Source organism: Dryobates pubescens, chromosome 3, assembly GCF_014839835.1.
Source record: "Dryobates pubescens isolate bDryPub1 chromosome 3, bDryPub1.pri, whole genome shotgun sequence".
Classification (NCBI taxonomy): Eukaryota; Metazoa; Chordata; class Aves; order Piciformes; family Picidae; genus Dryobates; species Dryobates pubescens.
In genome coordinates, this window is record NC_071614.1 from 45,752,112 (window position 1) to 45,772,446 (window position 20,335).

The 20,335-nt window shown below is 38.6% G+C and overlaps 1 protein-coding gene across 5 annotated transcripts in view; it reads left to right on the forward strand.

Moving 5' to 3' along the window:
* Positions 1-20,335, forward strand: part of PLCB4 (phospholipase C beta 4) — a 229,744-nt gene that overhangs the window by 165,909 nt on the left and 43,500 nt on the right. For 3 of the 5 annotated variants that reach the window (XM_054180088.1, XM_054180091.1, XM_054180089.1), the window contains 13 exons: positions 2,534-2,744; positions 3,367-3,460; positions 4,098-4,177; positions 4,635-4,719; positions 7,257-7,347; positions 8,224-8,319; positions 10,182-10,279; positions 11,859-11,894; positions 14,417-14,558; positions 15,162-15,246; positions 15,457-15,581; positions 17,780-17,831; positions 20,096-20,198. In XM_054180088.1, the coding sequence (XP_054036063.1) occupies positions 2,534-2,744; positions 3,367-3,460; positions 4,098-4,177; positions 4,635-4,719; positions 7,257-7,347; positions 8,224-8,319; positions 10,182-10,279; positions 11,859-11,894; positions 14,417-14,558; positions 15,162-15,246; positions 15,457-15,581; positions 17,780-17,831; positions 20,096-20,198 (1,298 nt within the window). The remainder of the gene's footprint in view (positions 1-2,533; positions 2,745-3,366; positions 3,461-4,097; positions 4,178-4,634; positions 4,720-7,256; positions 7,348-8,223; positions 8,320-10,181; positions 10,280-11,858; positions 11,895-14,416; positions 14,559-15,161; positions 15,247-15,456; positions 15,582-17,779; positions 17,832-20,095; positions 20,199-20,335) is intronic. The other 2 variants (XM_054180090.1, XM_054180092.1) reach the window with 1 other exon arrangement.

The window sequence follows — 20,335 nt, forward strand, 5'->3', positions numbered from 1 at the left end:
TTTTGAACAGCGTGGGCAGTGGTATGGAGCGAGGAGGAAGCAATGGCTTCTGCTCTAGCCATCTCGAGCTTCAGAGCGGTGGTGCCAGCCATAGTAGGAGGAGAAGCAGGAGGTTCAAAAACATCAATTGAGCTCAGAATTGCTGCTATCACCTCCCCCTGGGACTTTCTTGTTATCTTCGGGTGAGAATTTTACAACTTCTAGCAAACTTAGGAGACTTTCCATGCCTCTGATGGACGCTGCAGCCTGACCCCATGGTTCTGTGGGCCACTCCGTACCACTGAGGGATCCTGCAGTTCAACACCAAGAGCTACATGGAAAGGAAGCTGCTGTGAATTCAGCAATGTTGTCCCCCTGCCTTCCTTCCCCCCTCCCCCCTACTCTGTGGCTACAGTGGTTTTGCTGAGCCTGTCAGTTCTCCCCTTTTCCCCCACCCCCAGCCTTCTCTCTCTGTTATCTCTCCCTTGTCTGCAAAAGTTGTGTTCTGTTTTAAAGTAATAGTGCTAAGTTTTGTAAAAAAAAATTCAACATTTTATATGTGCAAACCTGATATGGATACTGATTTTAGCATTATGTCTGATTGTAAGGGATTTTGGAGATTTGTTATTTTGATGTTTTTAGTAGTTTAGTTTTAATAGCAAGCATAATGAATAACAGGTACTTAGGTATTTAGTGACTGTAATAAGGTATGTCAATAAGTAATAATCATAAGTTATTCATGATAATGGGTAAGTTTAAGTAGAATAAGTTATTCTAGGAGTTCATAGGTTAAGGGTTTATTTCCTTTGGTTTAGCCTTCTTTTTCTGTACAAGTATGGTAAAGCTTGGCAGATTGACTATATCAGTCCCATGGACTTGTGGGTATCCAAGTGGCTCAGCAGGTCCTGAACTAATTCCTCATGGATTTCTGGGGCAATACACTGCTCCCTGACCCTATCACCCAGCTCAGGAGGCCACTTGTCCTGAACTCCTCCTGCCTTACTGTTAAAGATTGAGGCAAGAAGGTATTCAGGACCTCAACCTTTTTCTCGTCTTCAGTTATAGTGTTCCCCTCCAGGTCCAATAAGGAGTGGAGGTTCTTCTTGCCCCTCTTTTTAGTTTTTATATATTTGTAAAAATGCTTTTTACTGTCTTTCACAGAGGTGGCCAGTTTAAGTTCTAACTGGGCCTTTGCCTCTCTAATTTTTCTCTTACATAATCTGGCAACATCCTTAAACATATCACAAGAAGCCTTCCCCCTCCCCTACGCTGATCAAAACCATAGTTTTATTAGAAAAAGGGGGAGATGTAGGAGGAGGGTTGTTTTTGAACAGCTTTAGAACAGCTGTGTTTGGTCTTTGACTTAGAAAAGAATGCATACATCTTGCAACTGAATTGAGAAACTTGGCAGAATTAGGTTGGATGTGTTACAATATTGTTTTGTTATTTTAACCTATTGTATACCTTAATTACACGCACACCAGTAGAAAATAACCAATTAAGATGCAACGTGTGCTTTCTAAAAGAGTATATAACCCTGCTGTAGAACATAATAAACGTCTTCGCCTGCTAAGGTCTTGGCCTGGAAGCTGTGTTTGTTGCGCCTTCAGGATGATCGAAAACCTACACCCATGCTACAACAAGAGTAAACTTATCTTAAACAGAATATGAATAGGACTGCTGCAATGTGTGTTATTAACAATAGCTGAGTGTTCGTGCATGACTTTAGGGAAAGCAGTTTCCAAATTAGTGCCGGGTAACTATTGTCTGCAGTGATTGTGAGCAGACCCTTCTTCCTTACCCCAGATCATTTATCAGTCTCTTGGCTGCTTTAAAAACTGATAATTGCAGTAATTCTTCTGAATTTTCATTAAAATTTATCCCTTAATTTATAGTTTTTATGCTTTATGAAGCACATAAGAGCAGAGAAATAAAAGGTATTAGGAATTCTGTCTTGCGACTTACTATGTCCTCTTTGTTATAGAGGAATAAACCTGTGGTTCAAACAGTAAACCTGAAGGTATCTTATAATTTCCTAACGCTTTTGCAGTGAACACATGCAGATGTTTTCAGGTACACCTCTGCTTGTTTTTGTCAACGTAGAGCAGTCTCTGCTGCAAGCTGATTAACAGCAATGTAGCACAGTCAGGGTATGGGACTAAGTACGGAAGAGGGGAGAATAGTACCGTAGAAGGCTGGTATACGCAAACTCACAATTTCTGATTCACAAAGATCCAGAGCCCATAATGATTCAGTGTTCTGAGATGTCACTACTTAAGTGCTAGTTTTACATTCTCTTGATGCCTTAGATCTACTAGTGCTGAATATAGGATATTGTGCAAGGTGGGCACTTGACTTTTTCCTTTTGTTGTCTGGGAACACAGTGGCAAGTTTTGCACCAGGGAGACAGTTGCTGGAAGGGCATGCTTCTCTTTGCTTGTAGAAGTCTGTGTAAGCATAGCTGTTGTTAGGGTTCCTGTTCACAAAACTGTTTGATTCATGCCCACTACAAATTTCTTCATGGTAATTAACCATGCTTTTTTCTTTCTTCTAGGTGTCATATCAAGTGATGGATTTTGCAGATACTTGATGTCAGACGAAAATGCACCAGTTTTCCTGGACCGTTTGGAATTATATCAAGAAATGGACCACCCTTTGGCACATTATTTCATCAGTTCCTCTCATAATACATATTTAACAGGCAGGCAGTTTGGTGGCAAGTCTTCAGTGGAGATGTACAGACAAGTGCTTTTGGCTGGATGCAGGTTGGAAGCAGATAACAGCTTTTAATATTTGTGAATCTAATAATTGAAAGCTACATAATATACCTTGGTAGTGATATATTGCATAATTGGAAGCATAAATATGTGAGTTTAAGTATATAATTTATATGTAAAAATGAAAATATACTAATTTAAAATTGTTTTTCCTCACAAAAGCATTGAAAGGCAGTGAAATGTAGAAACTGGTGTCAGAAGAGAGTTTGTGAGAAACATAACAGAATTTTGATCTCAGAATGACAACTGAATTTCAGAGGCCTTGCTGCTTTGTGATCAAGAAGTTTATATGAAAATGAGAATCAATTTATGGTTTCCTGCTTAATTTTTTGACATACTGGAACATGTCACAGTTAGCTGAGTAAGAGAATAAATTAAAGCGCTACAGTGCTAAAAAACATTGACTCACGTATACTATATTTTAAGTAGTATATCCGAAGTTATAAAAGCAGTTTGAAATTACAAATGCATCTAAAAAGGGGTTGTGTAATGTCCAAAACTGCTTTGTAATTTACTTCTCTGAACATCACTGCTCAGAACATGCCTAAAGTAGCTTTCCCATGATGAAACATCTTTTTCTTGGGTGACATCTTTTTTCTTGGGTGTTTAGGTGTGTTGAGCTGGACTGCTGGGATGGCAAAGGTGAAGACCAAGAACCAATAATAACTCATGGAAAAGCAATGTGTACAGATATTCTTTTCAAGGTAAATCCCTGACTTCTGCCACCTGAGAGCAACTCTCAGTAGAACCCTTGAACAAGAATCCATAGAACATACACTTGCCTCCTCAGTAGCCAGGTCCTATTCTCTTGTGGCAGAGTGATGCATTGCATAGACACAATTTCTTATCCTCAGATCTGAGGGCTTATTTCTGACTTGTGTCATACAACCCCTATGTTATATTTGCCTTTACACAGTAACTGCAGAAAGCAGGCTTGTTTCTTTTGCCCTGTATTTACACCTGCTGTGGCTCTTTGCACCACAGAATAAATATCTTCTCTGTTGTCTGACAAGTTCCTTACCTGGGGAAAAACCTGATGATGGAGGAGTTACTCAGAGTAGTTCTCTGTGTCAAGAGAAGATGGCAGCAGATCCTGCAGTGATGGGTTCTAGGTGAAGCTGGCCATCCCTATTGCAGGTGTAGTGAGGCACTTTTTGGACGCTGAGTCTAGGTTGTTGTGGAGCAACAAAGAATTGTGAGCATACAATTTGTTCAATTTCTTTACGTGACACATGTGAGACTCCTCTCTGTTTCTCAGGGTGGGGTGGAGAACAAAGAAATCTTTCATTACTGTTGTAATTTGATCTGTTCTAATTGGAATCCTATTATTGCATTTTATAGGATGTAATTCAAGCCATTAAGGAAACGGCATTTGTTACATCAGAATATCCTGTCATTCTTTCATTTGAAAATCACTGCAGGTATATCGTGCCTGTTCTGTTTTGTTTTGTTAAATGCAGTGTATGAGAGAGATGGTACAGCTCAAAATTGCAATTTCAATGTACTTGAAACTTTGTAAGGATATGCAGGTATATTGAATGTCACATAGAAGAGACTGTAATATACTAGTCAATCTTTATTTAGCTTAATAACAGCAATACTTTTGTCTGTGGTAAAGCTGTGAAATATATTTGCACTAACTGTCCTCACTAGCTGTATGGGATTCAGTTAGTCTACTTTTTTGGTCTTATTAAACTCATCTATGTCAGGGCATAGGCTTTTATTGACTGTATAATTACAGTAAAGAAACCCTCAGCTGTGTGGAAAGTGGGCAGAGTATGATTTGGGATGTCTAAATTACTTACTATTATTCTGTTTTGCTGAGTAATAGTGATTTCTTTTTTATATTTCAAAATCAACCAACATCCTCTTTTCCAGCAAATATCAACAGTACAAGATGTCAAAATACTGTGAAGATCTTTTTGGAGATCTGTTGTTGAAGCAGCCTCTTGAAACACATCCAGTATGTTATGTTCTGCTAGTCTTATAAATTTATTTTATATACATATATATATTAGTTGTATTTAAAATAGATGATAGACTGGGATCATGTCACCCATAATACTGTTCACTTCCAGTCCTGTGCTTTCAAAAATGACTAGTGATTTTGGGTGTCTGTGCTTTTTGGTACAAACTTGTCTTTATCTGATTTGTTTAATCTCTTCTGTACAGGGCTCTGGCAAGCAGCCTGGGGAAATCCATCCCCTTGATGCGTGGCGTAATATCAGCACCTACATAAAATATACCACTTATATTATATTTTCAGGTCATACATAACTCTCAAATTACCAGTCACTGTTTCAAAACAATTAATTATAAATTGCATGGTCTAAGCTGAGAATTTCCCGTCTTTCAGCTGCACTTTGCATGCTTCATGCTCCAGATCAGATCCTAGAGTCTGGATGACCCCCACTATTGCATTAAGGCTTTAACACTAAGAGTTAACTGCAGCCTCGTTTGGACAATCAAGTGCACTGTGATCTGCATGCACTTCACTCTCCTGCATGGCAGGAGATAGTAACAGACAATTCTTCACAAACACAGTATTTGAGACTTTAATAGCTTGTTAAGCAGTGCTTGAAGCTACTCCTCCAGGCCTTCCTTACTGTCCTGAGCAGTGTGCTCACTTTCTGCCAGCAGCCACTCAAAACCTGCAGATACTCTTTAATGTGGGGGATGATGGCAAAGATGACTCTGCTTTACCTTTCAGCTTCTGTCTACGGGACCCCAGCAAAGGGGACTCTTGGCATTATCATCTCTAGAGCTGTTCTTTTCTTGTCTTTGCTTGCATGTTGCAGGGATAGCAAAGCACAGGGCTTGGTGAATATCAGGCTGTTGCCCTGAGAAGTGCACCCCAGAGAACTAAATCTGTATGTTTCCCTGTAATGTATGTAGCACATGTCCCCATTCCTCACAAATGACAGCTTCCAGCAGCTTTCAGGGAATCCTAAAACAGCTGGTCAAAGGCTGTGATGCTGCTGACTTGGGGCCCAATATTTCACTTCAGCTGCCTGTGCTCTGTACCACGTCTGAGCCTTCTGCATTTTGTGCCCATTCCTCCTCATGGGTGAATGCAGTCCCCACCTGCTCACACAGTGTTGCAGAGATGGCAGGAGGAGCTTGAAATGTGTATTTTACAAGTGTGTGGATTCTGATATTTTCACTGGCCAACTGAGGAAAGCACACTTAAGAGCAGCGTGGCACTGGCTGAAGCAGATTTGGTTTTAAGTAAAAGCAAATATTTGTCCAAATGGGCTTCCAGTGATGATGCCCTTGCTTGGGGATGCAGACTGGCATCCTGGAAGCCTGGAGACAAATGATCTCTGTGGCACTGACATCTAGTGGAATTGCAACCAAAGCACTTTCAGGAACAATTGTATTTCCATCCAACATGCTGAAATTCCCCCGACTGAGCCCGCCTGGTGATTATTGGTAATCAGTGCCCTCCTGCAAGGAGTATTGCAACCATTCTTGTGGAGCTGGGTGTGCTGATTTGGGCTTCATTTATTTAATTTATTGCTGGGTTGTTATTTGTCACCTCTGCTGCTTTTGTTTGCTTTAAAGTTGTGGTGCCTCCTCCTTCGGTTTCTTCATCTAGAATGATTCTTCTGCATAGCTCAGAGGATAAGAATATCTGGATATTCTAAGAATTTTTACTAGTCATGAAATATCTTCTATTCTTGTATCACTTATGATACACTGGAAATCACAGTCCATTATACCAGCAGATCCCTCTATTTAGCAAGCCTGATGAAGAGAAGCTGCTAGTTCAGATCTCTGTTTCTCAGCCTCTGTAATGTGATGTGTCTTTAAATCAGAGGATTTTATACTTTTTTCTCAATAGCTTTTTTTATTCCTTCCCCAAACTGGAACAAACCTTTTAGTAGTACTTCCTTGTACTTGTGAAACTTGCCATTCACCTTTCACAAACTGAAGATGTGACCCTGTAGCCCTACTGGCAAAACCAGTCTTCATTACTTCGCTAGGGACTGAGTAGTTAGTTTCCTGTTCATCAGTGTCAGCCCGCTTCTGCTCTGGAAGTATGTGTGGGCTGCCTCACTTGCATGAGTATACCTTGAAGAGAACATCAATGGTGACTTATTTAGAGATAAATGATAATGGGTGAAACTGTGACATGGGCCATGTGTGAGCCGCACACAGATGTGTGTGAGGGAGAGAGGGAAAGTAGGATGTCCTCCAGTGAAGAGTTGCGGGTCCCATCAGAGATGTTTTAATTGGTGCAACTGAGGATTGCATAGGCTGGAGACCACTGCATCGGCTTCAGCCAGCAACACTTGGCTGAGTACAGCATTCCCATGGAATAGGGAAGAAGCAGAGGAGACAATATAACTGTAGTCACACTACCTCCCAGGATTGTGCCTGAGGTGGCACTGCTTGTTCACTGTCCCTTACCATTGCTGTCCTAAAGCCAAACCCCAAACGGGGACACAGAGAAGCCAAATAGCTTTCATTAAGCCTTTTCTTTAAATTATTTTACAGCTTGATCCAGGTAAAGCCTTACCTTCACCTAATGATCTCAAAAGAAAGATTCTCATAAAGAATAAAAGACTGAAACCTGAAGTAGAAAAAAGTAAGTAAAGCTTGACAAATATTAAAGTCCAGATAGATATGAACAGATGTTGTTGGTAGAGTTTTCAAATTGCTTGTACTTTAGTGTTGGAAGAATATGAATGATATGTAAATGACACTGTTTGCCCTTGTGTTTCATGAGAGTGTCAGAGTCTAAACCTTGATATCAGCATGTAGCATAGGCAGAGATAGAACTAAAAATGTAATCCTGAGACTTTTATCAGATTGCTGGGTGAGCTAAAATACAACACAGATAGAATCTCTTGTAAATTCTGCCTACACAGGTATGTTTGCCTTGCTGTGTTTTTCCAGGATAAGCATAAAATTAAATGGAATTTCAAATTGCTGCTCTTGCTACTATTGCCAGTTCTGATATTAATCTTCTTCCAGTAATAGCAATGTTGCTATATTTGTTTCCAGTATGGCTGTAATGATAAATCCTGGTCCTTTTCCATTCAAAGATAAGCATGAAGACCTTCCACTGACTTCAGTCATACGTGATTGTGTTTGTACTGTCCAACTGAAATGCAAATGGGAACACAATTGAAAATCCAAGCACTTCACTTCCAGGTGCATAGATCAAGCACCAAAGTGATAGCTATCTATTCTTTGAAGAATTAATATGCTTGGTCCAAAGACCTTTGAAGTCTATGGAAATATTTTTCTTAACTTCAGTGAGCTTTGGATACAGCCCTTAATGATCACTTCTTTATTTAAAAATAGTGTATTTCTAATGATGAAATTTTATTGCTAACTGAAAACTTAAAGAACTCCCTAAATAAAAGTGGGATCAGAGAATCATTTGTGATTGTTCTCATGTATTTATTTGTGCTACAAACTCTTCACATCATGACTAATTTCTTTTTCTTGTTAACAGAGCAGCTTGATGCTCTGAAGAAAATGATGGAGGCTGGGGAAACTGCTGCTCCTGTAAATATCCTAGAGGATGATAATGAAGAAGAAATAGAAAGTGGTGAGGATTTCATAGAGAGGGCTATCAAACATTGCCTGTTGTAAATCAGTAGGCTGGCATGAGCAGCTAGTATGTACATGAAGCGCATGCCCACAATCTAAGGCAACAAGTCTAGGCTCAGTGCAGGAATGTTACCATCTCATCTTGGATAAATACCATAGCTGCTTCTGACTCCGTGGCAGGTTGTAGAAGGAATGTAAGCTCAGTTGGTGGTAATGGTGGTAAATTTAACTTCCACTTACTGTTCAGAAGTTACATTGGAGCTGCACCCAAGTCAGATTTTCACTGTGTGTGTATGTGTGTGGGAGGTTGGGAAGCTGTAATCTTTGCTTTGAAAACAGATTTATCATATTGTGTCATTTTATCTTGTGTCAACATTGGATTGGATTATTGCATTGTACTTTATATGGATAGAATGAGGGATGGGATTTTCCTGCCAAACTTCAGATACCTTCAGTGTAAATATATAGATCTGAGCCACTGATGTGGAATGTATTATTAGCAGACAGACAAATCTAGTGCATGATTCACCTTGTCTGTTTTAAATGTCCACCTTCAGAAGAGGTAAATCACACATTGCCTGCAAGCATCTGAGCCAAGGTTACTAGTCTGTGATCCATGTCATACTGAATTGCACAGCTTTGGCTTACCCCTTGATCTGCTCCTTGATTTGATGAATATTTTTTTATTCTATTTTTACTAGCACTGTTGCAGTAAATAAAGGTGCTTGTGATCTTTGTGATCCAGATCTTGGTATCTGTCCTTGCAATGCTAAAAATTACTAAATACAGCTGATCAAGGAGCACAGAGTAGATTCTGTTGTTCTGCAGGCTGATTTCCATTGGAAATAATTTCCATTATTCCTAATAGTGTTCTTACTTTGCTGTGCTTATAATCATATACTAAACTACCAAGAGGCTCAAATAAGTATTTATGAAATTATTGTTTAAATACAGATGAATAATGAGATAAATGATTTTGTTTGCAAGAAGCCTCTTTAGCTTGAATACACTAGGTTCTAATGGAAAATCACCCTAAAAGTAAAGTAATTCTCCATAGTAGGGGCACATATGAGGAGAGGCTGAGGGAGCTGGGGTTGTTTAGCCTGGAGAAGAGGAGACTCAGGGGTGACCTTATTACTCTCTACAACTACCTGAAGGGAGGTTGTAGTTAGACGGATGTTGGTCTCTTCTCCCAGGCAGCCAGTACCAGAACAAGAGGACACAGTCTCAGGCTGCGCCAGGGGAGGTTCAGGCTGGATGTTAGGAAAAAGTTCTATACAGAAAGAGTGATTGCCCATTGGAATGGGCTGCCTGGGGAGGTGGTGGAGTTGCCATCATTGGAGGTTTTCAGGAAAAGACTTGATGGGGTGCTTGGTGCCATGGGTTAGTTGTTTAGGTGGTGTTGGATTGGTTGATGGATTGGACGCGATGATCTTGAAGGTCTCTTCCAACCTGGTGTATTCTATGTATTCTATTCTATAAAGAGAATAGTACAATGCACAGAAAGTCTGGATACCAGCAACTTTTAACATCTTTAAAGAACTCTGCCTACATTTCCTTTTATTTCCCCAAGCCTGTTTGACTTGATTTTTTTTTTTTTAACACTTTTCACTAAGCAAATTACTAATTCTCTCTGTAGATAAATTTTTTCTTACTAAGCATGTCAAAACTATAAGAATCTCAGGCCGTAGCTGTAATTTACTACTAATTTACTTACTACCCTGAATTTTTTCTATTTTTATTTTTTAAATAATGGCAAAACCAAACCTATAGATTTGGCTGTAATTTGTTTCATTTGTTGCACAAACTTAGCAGTTGCTGTGTGTTTTTTTTCAATGATCCTTTTTCTTTTCTGTGCAGCTGACCAGGAAGAAGAAGCTCATCCTGAGTACAAGTTTGGAAGTGACCTTGTAGATGATTACAGTCAAAAAGAAGCTGTTGCCATCAGTGTCAAAAAGGTGAGATTGCTTCTTACATGTATTTCTTTGGAAGCTTTCTGTGGACATGGGTGTAAGAGACCCTGTTTTGTGGAAGCATCACAGCACGTGTTGTCAAAAGAGTCAAACCCAAGATCTTCACTAGATTCCTAAGTTTTAGGTACATGAGATGACAATATTTCTAGCTGAAAATCTCTCTGCTTGTTCAGGTAGAATACTCACTGAGGAAACCATATGTAGGGAAACGGTATACAAATGTAGAATTTGATTAAAAGTACTAAGTGAAGATAGCAAGCCTGTTCCTACCTCTTGATATTTCACTTTGCATCTCAGTTGCAGAGCCCTAACAAAATGGAATATCAGCTTCTGTGCTCAGTGGCATTTTTTTGCAAGGCTGTATCACTGCATCTTCATTACAGGGGTCATCTCTTAATGAGTTTTAGAGCAGATTCTCTCTTCCACCTACAGAAATGAAGGCAAAATAGGACAATCATTGTCCAGTGGGGTGGGTATGGCAGTGGGGCTATATCAGAGAGCCACGTGGCAGACAGGGTAAGTCTCTTTCTTTTCACTCATACCTGATGTAGTACAGGTTGTTGGTCTCTGCTTAGTAACTTGAGTATTAATTAACAAGTAGTTAGATACAGAATATTGGAATTCAAACTAAGCCTGCCTGTTGCTAAAGGTGTTATTGGCTACTTCTCTTCTCTGGATCTTACTCCAGAGAGAAATATAGATATGGAAAATCTTTCATAGCACATTGTATTTGGCAGTATGTTCCTAGCTATGTCACTGAGACATCAGACTTCCCTTCTTGGTACATCTTCAAGTCAAGGTCTTTGCTTCTTCAAGACTCACATGAAATCCTCACTCTTAGGGCTGGTTTCCTTTCCTAAGTCAGCTGGTCTTCAAGTACCTGAGTGTTTTATGGGTTTTGTTTGATGTTTTTGTTAGTTGTCTTTTTGTGGTTGTTATTTATTTTTTCTTTAGATTATGCACTCAGCCTTAGCATATGTCCTTGAGTAACTTCTCTGCTTCTTGCTTATCAATGACTCAATCTTTATTCTTTAAGAATATACATTCAGTGCAAAGTTAACATTTATCTAAGTTTTTCAGTAGTGGCAGTATGTAACAGACTGTCCCATTGCAGATAGCATCTTGAGATAGGCCTTTTCCAAATGTGCATATTTAAAGCACAGTTTACAGCAATCTTAACCCTTAAGTTTTCAGAGCTTGGACAGGTTGCATATCCACATCAGATGATATTTTGTGTTTTGAGTGTGGCATTCTTTCATTCCTATCTGAAACTTCTTTTCCCCAGTATCTAGGAATAGTGGTGGTTTGGGATCCTTCTGTCTGGCATCCTCCCTCCTATTCCCATTGCTAGCCAGATGTTGAGTTTCAGACCTTGTATATCCAAATTTGAAAGAAATTGCAAATTTCTGCAAGCATATGGGACAGAAGAGCCACACAAGAAGGTGGAAAACAGTGTACTTCTTGCTAAATGCATTAACTTACTGATGGTAATTTTTTTTCCTTTACTGTGAGTGTTTCTTATTGCTTTTTCTTTGGGTAATGTATATATATTTTTTCCCTTTAGGCTGTTGAAGATTCTGAGCAAGAAAACAGTAAAAAGGTGACACATAGGATGTTACATAGTTTATTTTATTGCTGTATTTATAACATGCATTTTACTTACCATGCATTCTTAGTGAATTAACAATTTTACTCTCAATTTCACTCCACCTACACAGTATCTTTGAAAGTGACTCTACCTCCTTTTGTCCTGTAGGGTTTCATCTGCTGCACTTTTATGCAAGGTTTAGGGCTGTCAGAAAATTTGAAGACAGACAGGAGTGCATAACTTCCTCCTGTTTATAAGTGTCTGATCTCAGTCTCTAAGGTCATGCACTGGAAAACAGCAGTTCTTTGAATGGTTTTGAGATGTATCATCCCTGCTTCTTTTTATTTCCTCCTTCTTTACCCTTTTCCTCTCTCTTTTTCTTCCTCTGCTTTTCCTTGGAACTTCTTCATTTATCTTCTCCAAGAAATCCCTTCTTTAAGACTCTTCCCACCTCCATCTGCTCTCCTCCTCCTTCTCTCATTAAAGCTGCTCCTGTTCCTAACCACTTTGTTTCAATCTGTGCTGTTTTCTAAGTGGGTTCTGCCTCTTTTTTTGAGGGGTGGAGAGGTGTAAGTAGTGTAGAGCAATAACTTTCCTCCATTGTTTTCTCTGTCCTCAAAAAAGGGTTGTGTGCCTTGTAACCATTCTTCTGTTTTCCTAGGCTTTAAGAAACATTCCATCCTAACCCCTTTCTAATTCATGGTTTTAAAATTGTGAACACTGCAAAGAATGTAGCCCATTTACTCAATGGACTAATGTGTCTGTAATGCAGTCATACAGCTATAGTCTTCAAGGTACTTGCCTTGGCACTAAAGCATGCCTATGCCCCTTGACTTCTTTTTCACTATGATTTATTGTTTAGATATTAATGGATCAAGATGGTAAATTATGATTAGCAATTCTGAGCAGCCAGCAAGAAACACATGGAAGGAGCCTGGTTTTTAGATGAGTAGTCAGTTTTTCCTGAATCACTGGCCTTCAAAAATGAAGACACTGAGAAGAAATAGTTTCTTAAAAGAAATTTGGTCTTTAATTTGTTCTAAACTATTAACAAGTATTGACCTGGCCACAAAAACATGCTTGTATTCTACTGATCAAGGCACGTACCAGTTGGCATATTTAGAGAACAGATCTGTAAACTCTCACTATGTGGACTCCTGGAAAGCAGTTGGATTGAGCTGACTGCTCCGTGAGTAGCATTAAAATGTGTTATCAATTTGATTTCATAGGCCACTGGAAGTTTAATTTGATCTAAAATGCACATAAAACAGTGTGTACCTAGACTCCTTCGATAAGTCAGCTATTCTATGCAGTCAGAAAATGATGTCCTTGTGACTATAATAATCATATATCAAGATAAAAATTGCTTCACGTCACATGGAATTAATTTTCTGAAATATGTCTGCACTCTATAGTGTGTAGATGTATGTGCCTGTTCTATGGGCATGTAGTTTCACATTTCCTTTACTCTCCCATCTTGTGAGTTAAATGAGTTGCAGTAGTGAAGGTTTTGCATTCTACCTCCATGAGAAAGGGCTTTGCAGTGCATCCTATTATTGACTATTACCTGACAGAATAGTGAATGAGAACTTTGACAAACGCGAGTTGCATTCTGGAAATCGAAAGCTGTACTGTAAGAATTTTTGAATATACTTAGTACTTCCTTGCAGAAGTTCATTGTCAACCCACAGTAGGTTAGAATTTTTGGTAACTGGTTTACTGGTAGGAGAACAAGCAAAAATATTACTGTTAACAGCAAGCCTTGTGGAGTTTTCCACAAGACTGAGATCTTTCTTTCTCTTTCTTGGAGTGAGAAGAATGTGTTTCAAACTGATTTCAAACTGAAAATGCTGGGCAGGTAGATCCATATGAGAAATGCTTCCTGTTGCAGGTTTCTAGCATATGAGATGCTTATAGAAAACTTTGGAAGTTCTGTTATAAATATAGTACATATTTATGTGATTGGATTCAAATTTTTATCAATTTAATTGGCTAGGAATGAGCTTGGGACTGTGCCTCTTGTAGGTTTCATGACATCTGTTTGTCCAGTGAAGGTTGTTCTCCTTATATTTTGGTTTGCTTTTATTAGTAAAGATCAGTGACTGAACCTATCTCTGGTTTTGATGCTGAGAAAGTTCTACTCACAAGCCAGTATGCTTTACCCCACCACAGCTGATGCCAGAAAATGCATATTAAATCACAGTTCTTAGGAATTTATTTGACAATGATAGATCATTACCTCCCACCATTGCTCACTCTGTTTTAACAGTTATCTTTTATCCCAAAGTTACCCTACTAACATCATGTAATATTTAATCACTGCTTAGGATTTTCTCTATCATCAGTCCTCTTGCATGCATCCTGCAACATTGGCAGGATAAATAAATAAATCTTAATTTAAGACATTAAATTTGTATTAATTTGCAATTTCTTTAACTTTCTACAGATTGGGGTATGATTTTGTGTCACGTGAAAAATCCAGCAATAGCATTTGCACACACAAATAGTGATTATTCTTTTTGGTGTGTTTTCAGGGTTTAGTAACTGTTGAAGATGAACAAGCCTGGATGGCATCTTACAAATATGTAGGTGCCACAACCAATATACATCCATATTTATCAACAATGGTCAACTATGCTCAACCTGTAAAATTTCAAGGTTTCGATGTAGCAGAAGGTAACATAAAAGGTTGAATGAAATCAAAGTATTTGCTTATCCTAGGTATTTTATTAATCTCTACATTTTTAGAGTGTAGAAATGGCATAAGACTTCTATAGTTTAATGATCAACATCAGTATATTTTTAGATATGTTCCCTGAATATAGAGGTTGCATGTTATTGCATTGGTCTTCCACATGGAGTCACTAAGTTACTGGGAAAATTGAAGGCTTGTTGAGGTTGATTTTATTCTACAAGCATTTCCAACTAAACTGCTTTCTTTGGTTTACTGTTCTGTGAAGTAAGGTGAGGGTGGTTGTCACAGTGGATAGCAGTTAGTCATATTGCACGCTGGACGATTTATTGTGTTGCTTTGCCTTATCTGGCCGTACAACATAGGCTCTGAATAACAGTTTTGTCCTAAACAAAAAAATACAAGAGAAAGCAAAAAAAAAGTCATAAATATTATTAAATTTCCCTTCAGTATAATTTGAGTGACAGATAATGGGGAAACAGAGCCAGCTTTGCTATATTCTGCTATTACATATAGAGTGTGATGTTGAATTTTGATTCACCATTACAGAAATGTTTTTAAATGTTTTGTCTTTTTTTTCCCCCTAGAACGAAATATTCATCATAACATGTCTTCTTTCAATGAATCAGTTGGACTAGGGTATTTGAAGACCCATGCCATTGAGTTTGTGAAGTATCCTTTGAATTCCTCATACCAGTTTTATACTACTGCTACAAATAAACAAGTGTACCTTTCTAGATTTGCAGTATTCCGTGTCTGTAAAGAAAAGGTAGCTTATAGAGTGAGAAATAATAAGATTAATGTAAGAAATATTGAAGATCCCAGTATCACAAATACATTTTTGTGATGTTTTTAATTCATTTTCCTTGATGAATTGTACAGTTATAATAAACGACAAATGAGTCGGATATACCCAAAGGGAGGCCGAGTGGATTCCAGTAATTACATGCCTCAAATTTTCTGGAACGCTGGATGCCAGATGGTCTCACTGAACTATCAGACCCCAGGTAGGCAGCAATGACCAATGAACCTCAATCCTAAATAATGGTTTGGGCAGTAACTCTCAAACAGATGCTATGGATTTGCTTCTGGCATTACTTGAGGAAACAGACATATGGCTAAATAACACAGTGGGGTGGAATTACAGAAGCGTAAGACAATGTAGTAGATAATTTCCCTTCTTATGTTTAGCTTTTTTAAGTCCCCTTCAATGGAAAAAATAATAGGGTACCATAACTTCTCACATGAATGTTAATGTTTTATTAATAAAAAGAACTAATTATAGGGAAATCACTGTTTTCACAAAACACAGCTTTGGTCTAGTTGGGTGCATGACTGCAGAGTAAAGATTAAGGAATGTACAAATTAAGGTAGTAAAAAGTAATGACTGTGCCAAATGCATTTCTAGAACAGTTACTGGAGAAATGGGGTCTGAGATCTCAGCTGAGAGAGTGATGCCTGGAAACGCAAATGCCCCTCCACAGCGTTAACTGAGAGGAGGTGTATTGTTCTGGTTTGATAAAGGTGTGAATATTCTAGTGTATTTGGAAACCTGCAGGAAAACAGTTTATTTTTAACAAAGTTTGGGAGAAAGTTGGATGGGAGTTTACTCTCTGTCTTCATATTTAAGTAGTGTAATAATGCATTGAATAAAACTCCGATGTTTTGAATGCTGAAACTAAGCCATGCTGCTAGGATCTTTGTGGTTTATTTTTGTTGCATTTTATTCAGTTCAGCCCATAGGAATGCAATGTGATATTCATCTCAATTTCTTTAACACATCAGGATGCAGGCAGCTCCATCAGAATAAATATATACTTCTAAGATGTGATTCTAATAAATTTAATGTATCTGCCTTAGACTGAGATTAATTGCACTGTTAGCATGTCTGTATCCCCTTGTTATTCAAAGTGATTCTAGATCACTAGCAGAAATGCAGACATTGATACTATGGGTACTATGGCAGTCTGGGGAGGTCCCTACTGACTGGAAAAGGGGAAACATAACTCCCATTTTCAAGAAGGGAAAGAGGGACAACCCAGGGAACTATAGGCCAGTCAGTCTCACCTCTGTGCCTGGTAAGATCATGGAGCAGATCCTCCTGGAGGCACTGCTGGGGCAAAAGAATAACAAAGAGGGGAATGGGCACAATCAGCATGGCTTCACCAAGGGCTAATCCTGCCTGACAAACCTGGTGGCCTTCTATGACAAGGTCACAACATTAATAGATGAAGCCGAGCAATTGATGTCATTTTCCTAGACCTGAGCAAAGCCTTTGAGACTGTCCCACACTGCATCCGGGTCTCCAAGCTGGTGCAGTATGGGTTTGATGGATGGACCATTCAGTGGATAAAGAACTGGCTTGGGGGCTGCACCCAGAGGGTGGCTGTCAATGGGTCCATGTCCAAGTGGAGGCCAGTGACAAGTGGAGTCCCTCAGGGATCAGTACTGGGACCAGTCTTGTTCAACATCATTGTGGGTGACATAGTGGCATTGAGTACACCCTTAGCATGTTTGCTGATGACACCAAGCTGTGTGGTGCGGCAGACATGCTGGAGGGAAGGGATGCCATCCAGAAGGACCTTGACAGCCTGGAGAGGTGGGCCCATGACAACCTCATGTGGTTCAACAAGACCAAGTGCAAGGTCCTGCATCTGGGTTGGGGCAATCCCAAGCATTGATACAGGCTGGACAGCAACTGGCTTGAGAGCAGTCCTGAAGAAAAGGACCTGGGGGTGCTGGTGGGTGGGAAGCTCAACATGAGCTAGCAGTGTACACTTGGAGCCCAGAAAGCCAATTGCATCTTGGGCTGCACCAAGAGAAGCATAGCCAGGAGGTCGAGGGAGGTGATTCTGCCCCTCTGCTCCGCTCTGGTGAGACCCCACCTGGAGTACTGCATCCAGTTCTGGAGCCCCTATTACAGGAAGTATCTGGACATGCTGGAACATGTCCAGAGAAGGGCTGTTTCCTAAGTACAGCATAAACTTCAACCTCATTAACAAAACTGTTACTTCTGTGAAGAAATTTAAAAGTTGTTTTGGGTTTTTTTTAATTTCTTCCTTTTATTTCTTAGATGTGTGTTTTAGATGCATTTAATTTTTATTTAGACAGATTATTCAGGACAAACACTGTTAATCTCTAAGAAGGATTGTTCATGAGCTGAATCTTCAGAAGGAAGGAGTATAATTTTTTTGTCTTTTGGCAGATTTAGCAATGCAGTTGAATCAAGGAAAATTTGAATATAATGGATCATGTGGGTAAGTAAAATGATTTAAGCTGTGGTCAATGTGTATCAGAATCCTTTATTGTGGTTTTAATAAATTTTTGTCTCTATTAATTTTGTGCTACAAAAGAAAAACGGGATGCTAGGTGAAGAGCAGAAATTAGCAGAGTTCAGGCAGAATAATCCCCTGCCAGGAGATATTCTGATGAATATGCTTTTAAATTATGTGCAGTTTTTAAAGACAAGAGAGAAGAGGCTTTGTGTGCAAATTGAGAAGATCATGAACACCATACATAACTATTTAAATGCATCTTCAGGTTCTGTTCATAGTCTTTCTTTGAAAATATGCCTCAGAATGGAGATTCATTGCATGGTTCACAGAATTGCCAGATTTACTTGGACAAGTTGGGTCTTAATGTCCAGAGAACATTTATTTTAATCTGTGTACTTGAGTTAGAAAGCAAATTTCTCAGAGAATATTGAAGCATTTCATCTCTCTAAGGTCTTGCTCATGACTTCTGCATGAAAAAGGATGCTTAAGTCATGTTTTTTTTCCTCGTATGTGGTGTTTACTACTTCGATAGGATAGACTGATCATTAACATCAAGAGAAAGAAGTTTGATTAATTAATAAGAAGTGATAGTCCGGAAACACATCAAAACATGAAAAATCATCCCAGGAAGAAACAACTCTTTAACCAATGCAAATCTTATTCAGGAAAAAGGTCTGAGTAGATGAAGCTTGGTAAAATTCTTCATCTGCAGATCAGGCAGCATAATGCTTTTCCATTCCATGTCTTTATTCAGCTGTGAACTCTCCAGAGAGAGGCTCTTGGGTCTGACAGAGTTGCAGTCTCTGATCATTTAAATCAGAATAACAAAAACAATAGAAGAACAAAGGTATTTTTTATGTGAGAGTGTGGTTCCTTTCTTGCTTGATCCATAAGCCCTATAAACGATTGTCTAATTTACTCTTGCCAAATTCTCTGAAGTACAGGCATCATTACCAACTAAATTCCTTGATTCTTATTGTCAGTCTTCCAGTAGTACAGTAATACCATGGTAATATAGTGATCATATTTTGCTATGCATTATGAAAGTGGTGGTTTCAGTCACTGGAAGCACGCAGGGCAATGAAAATAAGAAGAAAACATTTCCATCTGTCTGTACTCCTATTTTCTTGGATTTACATTTTTTGTGCTGTAGAAACAAGACAGAGTCATTCTGGCTTCAACATTTGTATTTCAACAGACTGGGAGCAGAGGGTAAGGATGTATCTGATAGTTCCTTTCTGCCCATAACCTATTGAATAAAATATTATGACAATTTCACATCATGCAAGAAAAATGAGGAATATTATTTTCCTGAACAGAAACCACATTTATGAAAACATGGGAGAAAACACTGACATTCTTTCACTTGCAATTTTCTCAGCATTTTTTGATGTTTTTGTGAACTTCATCTAGGTCTTTATAACATGGTTATTCATTAGGGAGACTAAAGATGGATAAAAAAGGTATCTTCTAGTAGCTGAATTAGCTGGAGAATTAGCAAGATGACTCCACTTACGTGTTTTCACCCATCCATGGAAGAGAACGCTTGTCATGTGTAGCACAGCATTTCTGTGATCAGCTGTTATTTCCTTATGGTGCAGAATCCTTCTGATTTGATTCATCAGAGCACGTATTGGCTTCATTGGTACATTGATCTTGTGTGTGCAATCCTCAGGGATGTATTATTAACTGTTATTATGGTAGTACCTTTCATGCTACTATAATTAACAGTCTGTCAGCACTGACATTATCAGCTGTTTCCCTTAAGATTTCATAACTGAGATGAAAAAAATAGCTTCAAGCTGAACTTTATTACATGACTCTTTATGAAACTGCTTAATTAAAAAAACCCCCAAACCTGAATAAGCCCTCTCTGTGTTTCCAATGTCTTAAAGAATTAAAACAAATGAGAGCATATACTTATTTTTTAATATGATAACTCTTGGTATTTTTATTTATTCAATTATTTAACATTTGTCAAAGTATTTTGAAATGGCCTTGATTATTTCATATTATTTTCATCTTGAAATCTAGGGTTGATTTCATCTCTTAGTAGCTGGTCATTAAAAATTAAGATTTTCATCTGTACTCTACACAACCATAGCACTGCCTTTTACTTCCTCACACCTGCAGTTGGAAGGATAGTGTTCCACAGAACTGTAGGAGAGCTTATTGTTTAAAGCTAGAACATGCATTTTATTTGTTCTTACACTCAAGAATAATTTTTTTCTTTTTCTTTAAATAAGGTATCTACTTAAACCAGATTTCATGCGACGACCTGATCGAACATTTGACCCTTTCTCTGAAACTCCTGTAGATGGTGTAATTGCTGCAACGTGTTCTGTACAGGTAATACAGCAATAGAGAATCTTCTGTCTTGTCATCACATCCAAAATCACTTTAAAATGTCAACAGAAATAGGGTATTTACAGAAAATGAGTTTGGATTGCATGGATTTCATCAAATTTTTGGTGTTTGTTTTTTCT